Source organism: Haliotis rufescens, unplaced genomic scaffold, assembly GCF_023055435.1.
Source record: "Haliotis rufescens isolate VD_foot unplaced genomic scaffold, xgHalRufe1.0.p SCAF_17, whole genome shotgun sequence".
In the NCBI taxonomy this organism is placed as follows: Eukaryota; Metazoa; Mollusca; class Gastropoda; order Lepetellida; family Haliotidae; genus Haliotis; species Haliotis rufescens.
This window is the reverse complement of record NW_025963857.1, coordinates 7466338-7481126: the sequence shown is the minus strand read 5'-3', so window position 1 is coordinate 7481126 and position 14789 is coordinate 7466338. Positions and strand designations below refer to the sequence as shown.

The window sequence follows — 14789 nt, the reverse complement described above, 5'->3', positions numbered from 1 at the left end:
GTTTGAAATTGATATGATGTTTTGTGAGCAAATCAGGTATTTTTTTTAGAGTAAATATGGTGAGGGTTGGACGGGGATGCGCATGTGTTGTGTGTATGTGGACGAGCGGGGTCGGGATATGTGGCACTATGGTGAACGAGATAATCCATGTCAGCTGTGCAAAAGATATTTCATTCCCAACGCAACGTAGGTTACGTTACCACAAAATGCGCATCCTTGGGTATAGTCGGGGTATTTCGGGTTTAGTCAACACCGGTAAACCGTGGGTCAAAAGTATGAACATCGACGCCTGTCATCAGGGTTCGAACACATACAAACTCAGCCAGAATGGAGCTCGGCCTTGAAATCTGCTGCACGCATGTATACTTTACCAATAATTGTATATTTTACGGGCGCATCATCTCTGGATATCTGAATTATGTGGGATAACTTGACTGTATGGCATGTGAAACTTGTCAAGTTGAATATGCGTTTTGTAAAAGTTGAATATTCTGCTTCGCCGACGGTATATCATCATTTGTATTAATATACTCCTTTTTTCACAATTTACAACAAAAAACATGGTGTGTACAGTTTTACGCCAGAAGGCCCGACAACTCCGTGGCTGCTTGCCAACGACCCGCGCCGTCGGGGTACCACGACACAGTCAGTCAGTTCACACATCGTAGGCAACAGATCATCATTAACACACCTCTTACAAGCACTGGGTACTCGGAGCCTACCCCGGATCCCCATGTACGGGATATGGTTTAGCAAGAGGCCATTATCGGTGTATGGTTCCTGGTTTAGTGGAAAGGTGAAAACATTCAAGTGTTGATTGTTGTTTAACGCCGCACTCAGCAATATTCCAACAATATAATGGCGGTCTGTTAATAATAGAGTCTGGACCAGACAATCCAGTGATTGACATCATGAGCATCGATCTACGCAGTTGGGATACTATGACATGCATCAACCAAGTCAGCGAGCCTGACCCCCCGATCCCGTTAGTGCCTCTTACAAGCATAGCCGCCTTTTACGGCAAGCATGAGTTGCTGAAGACCTAGCAGACATACCCACTGTCTACTGAAATACACTGGCGCAGAATGATTTTACCAAGACCAACATCTATTTTTTTTCCACGTCTAATAGCTCACCCCTGAATCCCGAAACAAATCTACAAAAGCATCGTGAAATCCCGGAACCAAAAGGGGGTTTGGCAACCTCAAAACAGACCTTTCGGAGGATACATGGTGGTGACCTTAACATGACCTTTTTTTTCAAAGAATTCTTAACTATTAAAATACAGTAGTGTGGTACAACCAAGGACTTAAATGCACATGTCAAACAGCAGTCTGTGTAAGGCGGGCTCAGTGGGCTCTACTGACACTTTCTGTGAAGGTAGGTGTAGCCGTTCTGTATGGAGAAGGCCTCGGGGACGTCGATGCTGTTGACGTGAGACAGGTAGCACGTGGAGAAACTGTAATCTGCGGACTTGCACTGGAACGCCGTAGCGTCCACACAACGTTGTTGACATTCTGCCAGCGTCACCCCAGCGACGGTCTCCATCGTAAAGCCAACGACGTAGAACCCCGGCATCACGTCGAAGTCGGATGTCCATTCACAGTCTGGAACATTGAGGATATTTTAGGAACCACAAATTAGGATTCGTTATTGGTCTTTGCGTCTTTCAGAGATTGCACGGAGATTCCAAGTACACTCTAAAAATGAGTTTACATCCTACTGAAACCTATAAAACACACACGCACACGCAGTTTAGACTGCGAGAAGAAATCTCATTTCCTATGTTTAGACCCCAAAAAGTGTTCAGGTCGAACTCAAATGTGTACCCAGTTTAGGATTAAACACATATCTAAACATGTTTAGATCCGGTGATGACCCGGATGAGACTAGGTCTTCAGCAACTTAGTTGGGATAGAGTTAAACCACATAGTCTTTAAATAATTAAAGACCTGTGCATGAAGATCCTGGGTAGTCAATCCATGCTTGCTGTAAAAGGCGACTATGCTTGTCGTAAGAGGCGAGTAACGGGCTCGGGTGGGCAGGCTTGCTGACTTGGTTGATGCATGTCATCTTAGATCGATGCTCTTGATGTCAATCACTGGATTATGTCCAGACTCGATCATTTACAGACCGCCGTCATATAGCTGGAATACTGCTGAGTGCGGCGTCAAACAACAAACATGTATGTGTTTACATTATAAAACACAATATACAGTCTAAGAAAAAATCACCAAACAGCGACCAGTTATTTTCTGTAGAGCGTGCTCACAAGGCACTCAAGTGATAACATGGCATGTCACTCTCTGCTTGAAGATCTCCGCGGGTGGCATAAGGGAAACTTTCCAATCAGGAAATCATGGCTTTTAACGTTATTAAATTCACAGTGTGCGTGAACGAAGCATGTAGACAAGCATATACGATTCCTGTATGTTGAAAGGGAATATAGATTAAAGAGATGAAAGCCGCGCTAGTTGTGGTAGTTGATGATGATTATAATATTTAATCAGCGTTCACCTGACGCGGCCTCTTTGGAGGTGTCCTCAGTTTTTCACGGAAAAGGTGTGGTAAAATATCAGATTTCAATGAGACTGTTATAGTGTACTCAATGAGCCGACTTAAGAACGGAGCGATGGCGCTTGACAAATGGCCTTACTGGTCGGGTAGTCATCTGTCCAGGAGCCGTGATCGAGCCATCTCACTGCTAGGGACCCCAATATCAATAAGGGCAGGGAATCGAACCCGGGTTTACTCACCACATTTCGGAGAACACTTTCCCTCGGTCTTGCAAGATGGTTTGGAGTCATAGATACCAATACTCTGGAACAAAGCGATAGTGTACAATTAGCTTGATAATAACTAACTGGCCCGTGTCGACATCGACAGCAGTACACGTACCATATAGTAACAACACATTTCAGTCCTAGAATATCTCTTAGACGAGGGGAACCATGAGGATTCGGGTTAGAATTGGTCTCCCGCAACCCATGCTTGTCGTAAGAGGCGACTTCCGGGATCGAGTTTTCAGGCTTGATGACTTGGTTGATGCATGTCATCGTATGATCGATGCTCACTGGATTGCCTGGTCCAGATTCGATTATTTACCGACCGCCGTCACAGAGCTGGAATAATGCTGAGTGCGGCGTTAAACAACAAACAACCAACAACATTCCTCTGATAGTTCTCAATTCATGAGAGATGCCCCCTGTATTGGTTATAGGGACGGTAGCCCGAATGACTGGGTTCGGGAGGATCGGCAAAGCCTTTAAATAACGCAATACCATGAAGCGTTCCCCCTGAAATCGTCCGGTTCAATCTCATTAAAATCAGATCTTAGTTCTCGCTACCGCTTAACCAAGTAGCGGCAGCGAGAACTAAGGTCTGATTTTAATGAGATTGCGTCCGGCTTAACTTATGCCAGCGTGCGTGCGTGCGTGCGTGTGCGTGCGTGTGTGTGACGTGAGGTTTCTGGAATAACGGTGTGTGTGTGCGTTCGTGCGTTCTTGCGTTCGTGCGTGTGTGACATGAGGTTTCTGGAATATCGTTGCGTACGTGCGTGCATGCGTGCATGAGAGTGAGTGAGTGAGTGAGTGAGTGAGTGAGTGAGTGAGTGAGTGTGTGTGTGTGTGTGTGTGTGTGTGTGTGTGTGTGTGTGTGTGTGTGTGTATGTGTGTGTATGTGTGTGTGTGTGTGTGAGATATCTGGAATAACGGTGTGTGTGTGTGTGTGCGTGGGCTGGGGTTTCCGGAATAACGGTGTGTGTGTGTGTGTGTGTTCGTGCGCGTGTGTGTGTGGTGGTGTGTGTGTGTGTGTGTGTGTGTGGGGGGGGGGGGGGGGGGGGGGGGGGGGATGATACCGGGGTCTGGGTGAACGAGGCTTCACAGCATATGATAACTCAGCTTATAGATATCAGACGTCTGTCAGGGGAAGGTCCGCATTAGCATTGTGTGGTACATTGGAGAAGACAACCCGTCAATAGATATCTGGCGAATGAATGAGTGAGTTGGGGTTAACGCCGCTTTGATAAGGTTCGTCGAGTGAGCTGAATGTAGGAGGATAACCAATGTGAATCGGTCCACATATAGACGCGGTCTAGAACCGACTCTAAACCAAAACTATCCGAAACAAACAAGCAAATCAACAATTCAATGGCAAGTTTACATTTCTTCTGATTCTGAAGAAATCTTCCGGGTTCATTTTTATACATCAAATGACAAATAAAATCTTAAAATGTTTTCATTTCAGATAAAAAATAGTATTCTAGCTTTGTCAAAACCAATAATGTGATGCCTGCAGACAAAGGTTCGTATTCGGGGTGAATCTGGAATTGTAGCCCTCGGACACGGATCCTGTCAGGGCAAGGGGACGCAACGCTGCATCCCTGCTTTGTGAGGACTTTCTTCACGAGGCATTGTTCTATCCATTTTCAGGGCATAATACATGGCGCAAGTTATATAACCCAAGTTGATAAAACAATACCATGGCAACCATCATCCTTGACAAGAACATTAATACAATATCGAAAATACACATGTCACACGGGAAGGTTTCATTATGAAATGATTCGTCAAAGCATTACAGGATATTCTCCTTCCGACTACTGTGTAAACATTTACCCAGAGAAAGTTCCCCTCTCGCTTCCCAGCTACTCCCATCCGGTATCGGTCCCTTAGACTAACGCTTCGTCTCTAAAGATATAAAAACATTACAGAAACAAGCAACTACATTTACAGTGAAAAGGAGCCCCAATGAAATGGGATATTCAGAACCTGTGGGAAATCTAGACTTGCTTCATTTAGGGCTATAGCATTACAGTAAAGGCTGGGTGGAAGGGAAAATACTACGGCTCGGGGGCTGTGCGACAGACGTTACGTCAAGTGAGTAAGTGAGTAAGTGAGTTGGGTTTTAACGCCGCTTTTAACATTATTCCAGTTATATCACGGCGTGTCAGCTTAATGTGGGAGGAAAGCCCGAAGTGATGCAGGTCTCAGACCTTTACCACTTCGGTGAAACCCACGAGCACGGGTATGGTGCTGACAAACCTAGAAACATAATCGGGGCGAACCGGGATTCGAACCCACAATCATAGGTTTCTGGCGTGCCCAAGGGACGCAACTCTGCACAGCGAATCGCGGCGCCTTAGACGACTGGGCCACCCGTGGCCCCCTACGAGTGTCAACATTTCTGAAGTCGCATATAATATATTTTATGGTTATATGTGGGTTTATTATCAAGACGCTTCCATTGGTGCACACATCCGACAAAAAGTTATTATGACGGTATGGTCAGTGTATGTAATAAGAAGGTGCTGGCATATTGGTTATTTACAAGCCTGTGTCAAGTCCAGGCGATGTATATTTCATGTTAATTGTGATATCTGGCCAACTGTTCCGATCAATTGTGTTCACGTGATTTATTCGGAACACTCGGTTAATCAATGAGCGGATTCAGTATCCTAGATAGTGATGAAGTGGATAAAGCAATATGACTCTTGCGTACATGTAAATGCCTTTTTGCAGACAGTCTGACAATTAGTGTTTTAATAACAACAGTGTGGTGGTTTCTCTAGCACAAGGCTACACAAACCAGACAGACTGGAGAAACACGGCATAGACCACCCGGTGAGTGAATCAGTCATCCTCGATGATCCAGGGTATTATATATCAATTCTGTTATGATACTGGATAGAGATTCAGTACACTGGGTAATCGAGGGAATGGTTCTGAATGCATTCAGATTTAATTCTCAGCTCCCTGGGTAGTATACTTACCAGCTGTATTGGCACGAGATTGTCTGTATCCGCAATACCATCCCGCCTCATACCCACCCTAATACATACAGGGTGATGTAGTTGCTTATTGTATCTCTTCCTCAGCCTATAGTAGTTAAGAGTTCGCTAGTCACACCAAAGGCCCGGGTTTGATAACTTCGGTACCACTCTCTATCTACGATTACATACAGTGAAACCCATTCGTGACCAACTCTTCCCATTCCAGGACAAGCCGCATCACGGAAGGTTACGGAAACATGCGAGTGGTGACGAATGAGTGAAACCTCGTTATCCCGGAAATACAGCTTTCCAGACGACTCTTGTCATCAACGGCAATATATAATTAAGTATTAAGTTGCATTTCTTCCAAAATTGGAGGAGTACAATGAATTCTAATTACAATTTGTTTTATCCCTTGCAAGATTTCGCCATTTGTCGAAAACATTATCACACCAAAATTAACGTAATACGTACGACCTATCACTAATTTGAGACATGACATTTGGATAAAATAGAACTTTATGTAATTCCGCAGTAACGCCCCGTCACAACTTCGAATTATTTCTATCCCTCGCTTGTACTCCTGCGGCCTGATATATACACATTCTTCATCAAAAGTGAAAAGAATAAATATTATTTTATTATTTTTTTCAACACATCGAATAAGTACTATTCCTCTGTCTATCGCCATCTTGAACCTTACGTTTTGCATTTAATCGATGTAGTCCTAATATAGATTTCTGGTGGTTTATGTAACAATGGTGTCTTCCCATTATAAAATAATAAAATGATACGACCTCAGAAAGTGAAGGGAACATGACTGTGACCTACGGAAGCCTTTTAGGGCCATTTGTTTTGTTTTTGTTTTTCGATACTATCTTGAAATTTCAAGATATTAAGTAGTATCTTGAAATTTCAACTTAGTATCTTGAAATTTCAACTTAGTATCTTGAAATTTCAAGATACTATCGGAAAAAAAAAAAAAAAAATGGCCCTAAAAGGCTTCCGTAGTGACCTGTTTTACCTGGGATAAACTTGTCCATACTGAGACAACGAAATAGTGTAGGCACAATACAAGGGCCATTTGTTTTTTTACAATGGGAAACACTTGTCAAATGAAATAAAACCATAACACGTATTGACAGTCACGAATTTATTATATACTTCAGAGTTTTCTGAAGTTGAGAAAAGTGATATTTTCATTGCAATGGACATAACACTTGATATTTCACCGCAGTGAACATAACACTTTGATTTAAACAGTATATTATTTCCATTCAGATTTTACATTACATATCGTTACAAAATGGAACAAGGATTAGCAAACAGGACAAAAAGGCCTATATTAATGCTTCTCCTAATATTGTACATCATACATGTAGATTGTAATGACGTCTATAGAGCAGACATTAATGAGTAACACAAAATGAAATAAAATGGAAAGCAAGATACCAAATGCATTTTATATTCTTAAGTTGACACATAACTTACGTAAAGCGGTTTGTTTCAATGATGTAATTGGGAACTGATTTTATAATGTATTCATTTTCTGAGGAAGATGAATCTTCATTGCCGTGGAGTATAGTATGTATGCTGAGCTGGTTAACAAAAAAGTATTTATCAATTCTAAACTTGGCATAGCGTGGACAAGATAGAAAAAAGTGGAAAGCATCTTCTCTATTCAGGCCACATGGACAGATGGGATTATCAATCAGAAATCTGTCAGATAAATGTGATTTTAAATCACTACAACCTAGCCTAAGTCTAGATAAAATCACTTGGCATTGCCGCTGGCCATAACTAGCAAAAGATGTGAAATTTGAAGTAAGCTTAGTTTCTCTAGAAATTAATTGCTTAAACCGAGATAAGGAATCTACATTTCTAATATTAATATCAAGTGCATTCCAAGCTTGTATAACAGATGGCAAAAAAGATCGATTATACTGGGATAAGCGTCCTGCACTGGTCTGGACGACATTAGAAGTACGAAGGTTATATCCAGTTATGTTGGATATATTAGATGGGACCCATAAAGATAGATATTTAGGAGTTAGCGAATTGACCATTTTGTAAAATATACATAATTTATGGTAATGTCGTCTGTCGGACAGTGAGCATAAACCCGTTTCCCTATAAAGTTTTTTGTGACTGGTTCCTCGTACTGCTCCACATATTGTTCGTAGAGCATCCAAGTGTAAATTTTCTGATAGTTTTACTTGTTCATTATTACAATTATCCCAAATATTATCACAATAATCAAAAATAGGTAAAATAAAAGATTTGTACATGGTTTGAGCGTTCTTCGATTTAGACGGTATTTCAGGCTACGCAAACAATTAATTAATGGGCTCACTTTACGTACAATATAATCAATGTGTTTGTGCCATTTTCCATCTTCCTGGAATACAAGTCCTAGATGTTTATGATCACTTACTTCAGGTATAAGAATATCATTCATTCGCAGAGGTAATTTAGGACTAGGATTACTTTTAGTAGAAAATAACATTGCTTCCGTTTTGGAAGGACTAAATTTCACCTGCCATTTACTTGCCCAGTTTGATATACATTCTAAATCACTATTCAATATAGCGGCTGTGGATTCAGGATCTTCAATAATTAGAAATAAAGATGTATCATCAGCAAAAAGTTGATTATTACTCGTTATCCCATGAGTCAGATCATTAATATAAATAAGGAATAACAAGGGTCCTAAAACTGAGCCCTGTGGCACTCCGGCTAGAACAGGTTTATAATGTGACATATAGCCATTAATTACTACAGACTGTTGTCTATTACAAAGATAACTTCCAAACCAGTCCAGAAGATTACCCCCTATCCCTGTTGACTTTAATTTAACTAATAAGCCTTCATGCCAGACACGATCAAACGCCTTACTTATATCACAAAATATGGCGCGAACTTCCTTTCCATCATCCAAGGCTTTGGAGATCACGTGATATAATTCAGTTAACTGATAAACAGTTGAATCTCCAGGTTTGAATCCCGATTGTGAAGTGGTTATGATATCATTATCCAAGTAAAAATTGCAGACATGCTTAAATACACATTTTTCAAATACCTTAGAAAGAGAAGTTGTCAGGGCAACTGGTCTATAATTATTACAATCATGAACACTACTTTTTTTATGGATTGGAACAATAAGAGATTTTTTCCATTGACAAGGAAAGGAGGAAAGTCGTAGCGATAAATTGAACAGCAAAGTAATGGGAGCACATAGAGGTATAGCTAATTTTTTTAAAAGCTTATTACCAATATTATCTGGACCTTTAGCTTTGGTAGTATTTAGGCTTAATAAAATATCATGGACTTCTTTTTCAAACAAGAGCAAGTCGTTAAGTTTATTTACAGGCTCATGTAAGTTATTAGTTTTCTTCTCGGGTTCTTAAACTTGGGCTTGTTGAATAAAGGAGTCATTAAAAGCCTCAGCAATATCCCTGGGATGATCAACAACGTTCCCATTAATCATAATAGGAGGGGATTGTGTATTTGAATTTCTTTTATGCTGTATAATTTTTTTAATTAAGCGCCACCATGATTTAGTACCACATTCTGAATTAATAGTATCATCTAATTTCAAATCATAAGCGCGCTTAGCTTTCCTAACTTCAGTAATAACATAACACTTTGACGGAACTACTGTCATACAAGAGTTAACTCCCCTTAAATTATATCCCTTTATCGTAATATATTTATTTAATGGTATATTTTAATTTTCCGATAGAAAATAGAATGTTTCAAGTGACGAGTGAAATATGTTTCGCTCATCGAGTGACGAGGGGGAAAAGAGATATTTTCACTCGTACCTATTATGTTTCAAATATAACACAGAAAAAAACGATCACAATAGTTTTGGCAATACTTTTACATGCAATCAAATAACCACAGGCATATCATAGAAGGTCATTGACCTAATGTGATCATTTGATCTTAGATATAGTCAATTGATGTGATTGGGTCCGTATGTACAAATCCTTCAAGGTCATCTATGAGCTGATCTGGTATCCCCGTGCCCTGTTCTGTCCATACATTATTACCTTAACCACATAAATAGAGTTGATGTTTGACAGAATATGCCCAGTTAGTCTGCCCCTTTCGATCATAGAGTAATAGCATGTTATAACATTTCTATGGGTATCTTGTAAGATATTGTAACTAATTTAATCCAGTATATTATCGTCTTTACCTTGGCAAAATATAGTTAATGGGTATCGTCCACATTCACCGTAGACCACTAAATTAGACGTACTAGATTTCACACCAAGGAATCGTTTGCATGGTATAAATGTACTGTTTCTAAAACATCAATTATTTCTAATCCCCAAACCTCCAAAATTGGATTGATCTTTTCATCGAAAATCTTAAAGAATGTATTATAGGAAATATTTCCAAGGACTTTAATATTTTGTAGAATTCCAATTAAGATCTTCGCGTGTACCACAGCTAGGTTAGCATGCATCTTCCATGATAATATGTTTGTAAAATATACACCTAAGTGCCTATAGAACGATACAACATCCAAAAAATGTCCTTGATAAAACCATTTCTCTCTACTAGCTAGTGTACCACCATTTTTAAAAACAACAAGTCAAACTCCTCCTTATACAATATTTCAGTTATACCAGGTGTGTCAAACTCCTCCTTATACAATATTTCAGTTATACCAGGTGTGTCAAACTCCTCCTTATACAATATTTTAGTTATACCAGGTGTGTCAAACTCCTCCTTATACAATATTTCAGTTATACCAGGTGTGTCAAACTCCTCCTTATACAATATTTCAGTTATACCAGGTGTGTCAAACTCCTCCTTATACAATATTTCAGTTATACCAGGTGTGTCAAACTCCTCCTTATACAATATTTCAGTTATACCAGGTGTTTCAAACTCCGCCTTATACAATATTTCAGTAATACCAGGTGTGTCAAACTCCTCCTTATACAATATTTCAGTTATACCAGGTGTGTCAAACTCCTCCTTATACAATATTTCAGTTATACCAGGTGTGTCAAACTCCTCCTTATACAATATTTCAGTTATACCAGGTGTTTCAAACTCCGCCTTATACAATATATCAGTAATACCAGGTGTGTCAAACTCCTCCTTATACAATATATCAGTTATACCAGGTGTGTCAAACTCCGCCTTATACAATATTTCAGTTATACCAGGTGTGTCAAACTCCGCTTTATACAGTATCTCGGTTATATCAAACCCACCACCAGAGGATCCTGACACAACTAAGGGACGCAACTCCGCTTAGACCGCCTTAGACCACTCGTCAAACCGAGAAAGACAAATGAATTCAAACCAACAGTAAACGTCTCTTTGAAACTCCCCAACGTGATTGTTGAATTAGTAAACACAACTTACCGACAGCGTGTCCTCAAACTCCACGTCATAGTAGGCGAAGTCTGTTGAAGGGATGAGGCTAGCCGTCTTCGCGCAGAGGAAGGTGCCAAGAAGTTCACACTTGTCCTTCTTACCAAAGTTTAGGGCTTCACATCCGGATGTTCGAATACATTCCTTGAGACATTCAATCCTCGATCGAGTTAAAACTGTTTTTAGGGGTGCCGTATTCAACTTTCTGTCTTTTAGAGGAATTGCACGTGCAATCAGCTGCCGCGTAGTGGCATCGACTTGTTCTCTATTCATAATCTTCATCACTATACAAACTGTGACGAGCGTTAGAAAATTCGACCCCATTTTTAGTTAGAATATCATAAATAAAGCCGCGAAATAATTCTCAATAAACGAGTTGATTTCAATACTCCCTCTCTTGTCATCACAGATTTTAAATGAAGGGTTAACGTCAAATCGCTGCTTAATCAAGCATAGTTCAACGCTTGATATTTTCGTTCAATATATTAATCCGTTGTATCGAAAGTTTTTAGGTTCCCCCATTTCAAGATAGAAAATCAATTAGACGCACTCTGCCGTCCCTGGCACTATTAGAGAACAGTCTTTCCGATCATGTCGCGAGATGGTCTCTGTGAAATCCATCCACGGCAATTGGGTGGTAACGTCATTCCCAACCACAGATCAATAGTTAATCGATAATGGAATAAATACTGCTTTGTGTACACGGGAAGATATTTTCAGACTGAAGTGGTACATCCAAATAACACTTTATTAACAAATCTCAAAAAGCAATATAAATTGTGTTAATGGAATTGTTCCGCCTCTTACTTACGGAGTGTGTGACAAAAGAGCTATAAAATCAGGCGCCTTTTTGAGTGATGGTGGGACCTTATTAAGAATTGTCTCATAAGATTCATATTGTTACGAAGAAAGAAAAAAATGAGTTGGCTTTACCTTGGTCAGACATAATCGAAATTTCCCAGTTTCCAGTAAAACCAACCTGAAGGTGCGGTTGACCTTATAGCATCTTCTTTCATTAAAACAAAGTCGGAAAGCTGCTTATACGAACCCTATACCTGTTGAGGGTAGCTGTTTGTGAACCTGTTGAGGGTCGGTGTTTGTGAACATGTTGGTCAATGTTTGTGAACCTCTTTAGGGTCGGTGTGTTTGTAAACCTGTTGAGGGTCGGTGTTTGTAAACCTGTTGAGGGTCGGTGTTTGTAAACCTGTTGAGGGTCGGTGTTTGTGAACCTGTTGAGGGTCGGTGTGTGTGAACCTGTTGAGGGTCGGTGTGTGTGAACCTGTTGAGGGTCGGTGTTTGTAAACCTGTTGAGGGTCGGTGTTTGTGAACCTGTTGAGGGTCGGTGTTTGTAAACCTGTTGAGGGTCGGTGTTTGTGAACCTGTTGAGGGTCGGTGTGTGTGAACCTGTTGAGGGTCGGTGTTTGTAAACCTGTTGAGGGTCGGTGTTTGTGAACCTGTTGAGAGTCGGTGTTTGTAAACCTGTTGAGGGTCGGTGTTTGTGAACCTGTTGAGGGTCGGTGTGTGTGAACCTGTTGAGGGTCGGTGTTTGTGAACCTGTTGAGGGTCGGTGTTTGTGAACTTGTTGAGGGTCGGTGTGTGTGAACCTGTTGAGGGTCGGTGTGTGTGAACCTGTTGAGGGTCGGTGTGTGTGAACCTGCTGAGGGTCGGTGTTTGTGAACCTGTTGAGGGTCGGTGTGTGTGAACCTGTTGAGGGTCGGTGTGTGTAAACCTGTTGAGGGTCGGTGTGTGTGAACATGTTGAGGGTCGGTGTGTGTGAACCTGTTGAGGGTCGGTGTGTGTAAACCTGTTGAGGGTCGGTGTTTGTAAACCTGTTGAGGGTCGGTGTTTGTAAATCTGTTGAGGGTCGGTGTGTGTGAACCGGTTGAGGGTCGGTGTTTGTGAACCTGTTGAGGGTCGGTGTGTGTGAACCTGTTGAGGGTCGGTGTGTGTGAACCTGTTGAGGGTCGGTGTTTGTGAACCTGTTGGGGGTCGGTGTTTGTAAACCTGTTGAGGGTCGGTGTGTGTGAACCTGTTGAGGGTCGGTGTTTGTGAACCTGTTGAGGGTCGGTGTGTGTGAACCTGTTGAGGGTCGGTGTTTGTGAACCTGTTGAGGGTCGATGAGTGTGAACCTGTTGAGGGTCGGTGTTTGGGAACCTGTTGAGGGTCGGTGTTTGTGAACCTTTTGAGGGTCGGTGTGTGTGAACCTGTTGAGGGTCGGTGTGTGTGAACTTGTCGAGGGTCGGTGTTTGTAAACCTGTTGAGGGTTGGTGTGTGTGAACATGTTGAGGGTCGGTGTTTGTAAACCTGTTGAGGGTCGGTGTTTGTGAACCTGTTGGGGGTCGGTGTGTGTGAACCTGTTGAGGGTCGGTGTGTGTGAACCTGTTGAGGGTCGGTGTTTGTAAACCTGTTGAGGGTCGGTGTGTGTGAACCTGTTGAGGGTCGGTGTTTGTGAACCTGTTGCGGGTCGGTGTTTGTGAACCTTTTGAGGGTCGGTGTGTGTGAACCTGTTGAGGGTCGGTGTTTGTGAACCTTTTGAGGGTCGGTGTGTGTGAACCTGTTGAGGGTCGGTGTGTGTGAACTTGTCGAGGGTCGGTGTTTGTGAACCTGTTGAGGGTCGGTGTTTGTAAACCTGTTGAGGGTCGGTGTTTGTAAACCTGTTGAGGGTCGGTGTTTGTGAACCTGTTGAGGGTCGGTGTGTGTGAACCTGTTGAGGGTCGGTGTTTGTAAACCTGTTGAGGGTCGGTGTTTGTGAACCTGTTGAGAGTCGGTGTTTGTAAACCTGTTGAGGGTCGGTGTTTGTGAACCTGTTGAGGGTCGGTGTGTGTGAACCTGTTGAGGGTCGGTGTGTGTGAACCTGTTGAGGGTCGGTGTTTGTGAACCTGTTGAGGGTCGGTGTTTGTGAACTTGTTGAGGGTCGGTGTGTGTGAACCTGTTGAGGGTCGGTGTGTGTGAACCTGTTGAGGGTCGGTGTGTGTGAACCTGCTGAGGGTCGGTGTTTGTGAACCTGTTGAGGGTCGGTGTGTGTGAACCTGTTGAGGGTCGGTGTTTGTAAACCTGTTGAGGGTCGGTGTTTGTAAACCTGTTGAGGGTCGGTGTTTGTAAACCTGTTGAGGGTCGGTGTGTGTGAACCTGTTGAGGGTCGGTGTTTGTGAACCTGTTGAGGGTCGGTGTGTGTGAACCTGTTGAGGGTCGGTGTGTGTGAACCTGTTGAGGGTCGGTGTTTGTGAACCTGTTGAGGGTCGGTGTTTGTAAACCTGTTGAGGGTCGGTGTGTGTGAACCTGTTGAGGGTCGGTGTTTGTGAACCTGTTGAGGGTCGGTGTGTGTGAACCTGTTGAGGGTCGGTGTTTGTGAACCTGTTGAGGGTCGATGAGTGTGAACCTGTTGAGGGTCGGTGTTTGGGAACCTGTTGAGGGTCGGTGTTTGTGAACCTTTTGAGGGTCGGTGTGTGTGAACCTGTTGAGGGTCGGTGTGTGTGAACTTGTCGAGGGTCGGTGTTTGTAAACCTGTTGAGGGTTGGTGTGTGTGAACATGTTGAGGGTCGGTGTTTGTAAACCTGTTGAGGGTCGGTGTTTGTGAACCTGTTGGGGGTCGGTGTGTGTGAACCTGTTTAGGGTCGGT

General features: G+C 42.2%; 1 protein-coding gene across 1 annotated transcript; it reads right to left on the bottom strand.

Moving 5' to 3' along the window:
- Positions 1 to 926: 926 nt before the first annotated feature.
- LOC124136143 lies at positions 927 to 11771 on the bottom strand. The gene is made up of 3 exons (XM_046501997.2): positions 11162 to 11771; positions 2757 to 2820; positions 927 to 1607 (listed from the first exon to the last, which is right to left on the bottom strand). Exons 1-3 carry the CDS (start codon positions 11492 to 11494, stop codon positions 1360 to 1362), a joined length of 645 nt encoding a protein of 214 aa, XP_046357953.1. The 5' UTR covers positions 11495 to 11771; the 3' UTR covers positions 927 to 1359.
- Between the last annotated feature and the right edge of the window lie 3018 nt (positions 11772 to 14789).

Excerpts from the sequence above, each read along its gene's own strand:
- LOC124136143 (XM_046501997.2), bottom strand. The coding sequence starts at position 11,494 with ATGGGGTCGAATTTTCTAACGCTCGTCACAGTTTGTATAGTGATGAAG. Across the intron at positions 2,821-11,161 it reads AGTTTGAGGACACGCTGTCG|AGTATTGGTATCTATGACTC; the intron begins GTAAGTTGTGTT and ends GCTTTGTTCCAG. Across the intron at positions 1,608-2,756 it reads AAAGTGTTCTCCGAAATGTG|ACTGTGAATGGACATCCGAC; the intron begins GTGAGTAAACCC and ends TCAATGTTCCAG.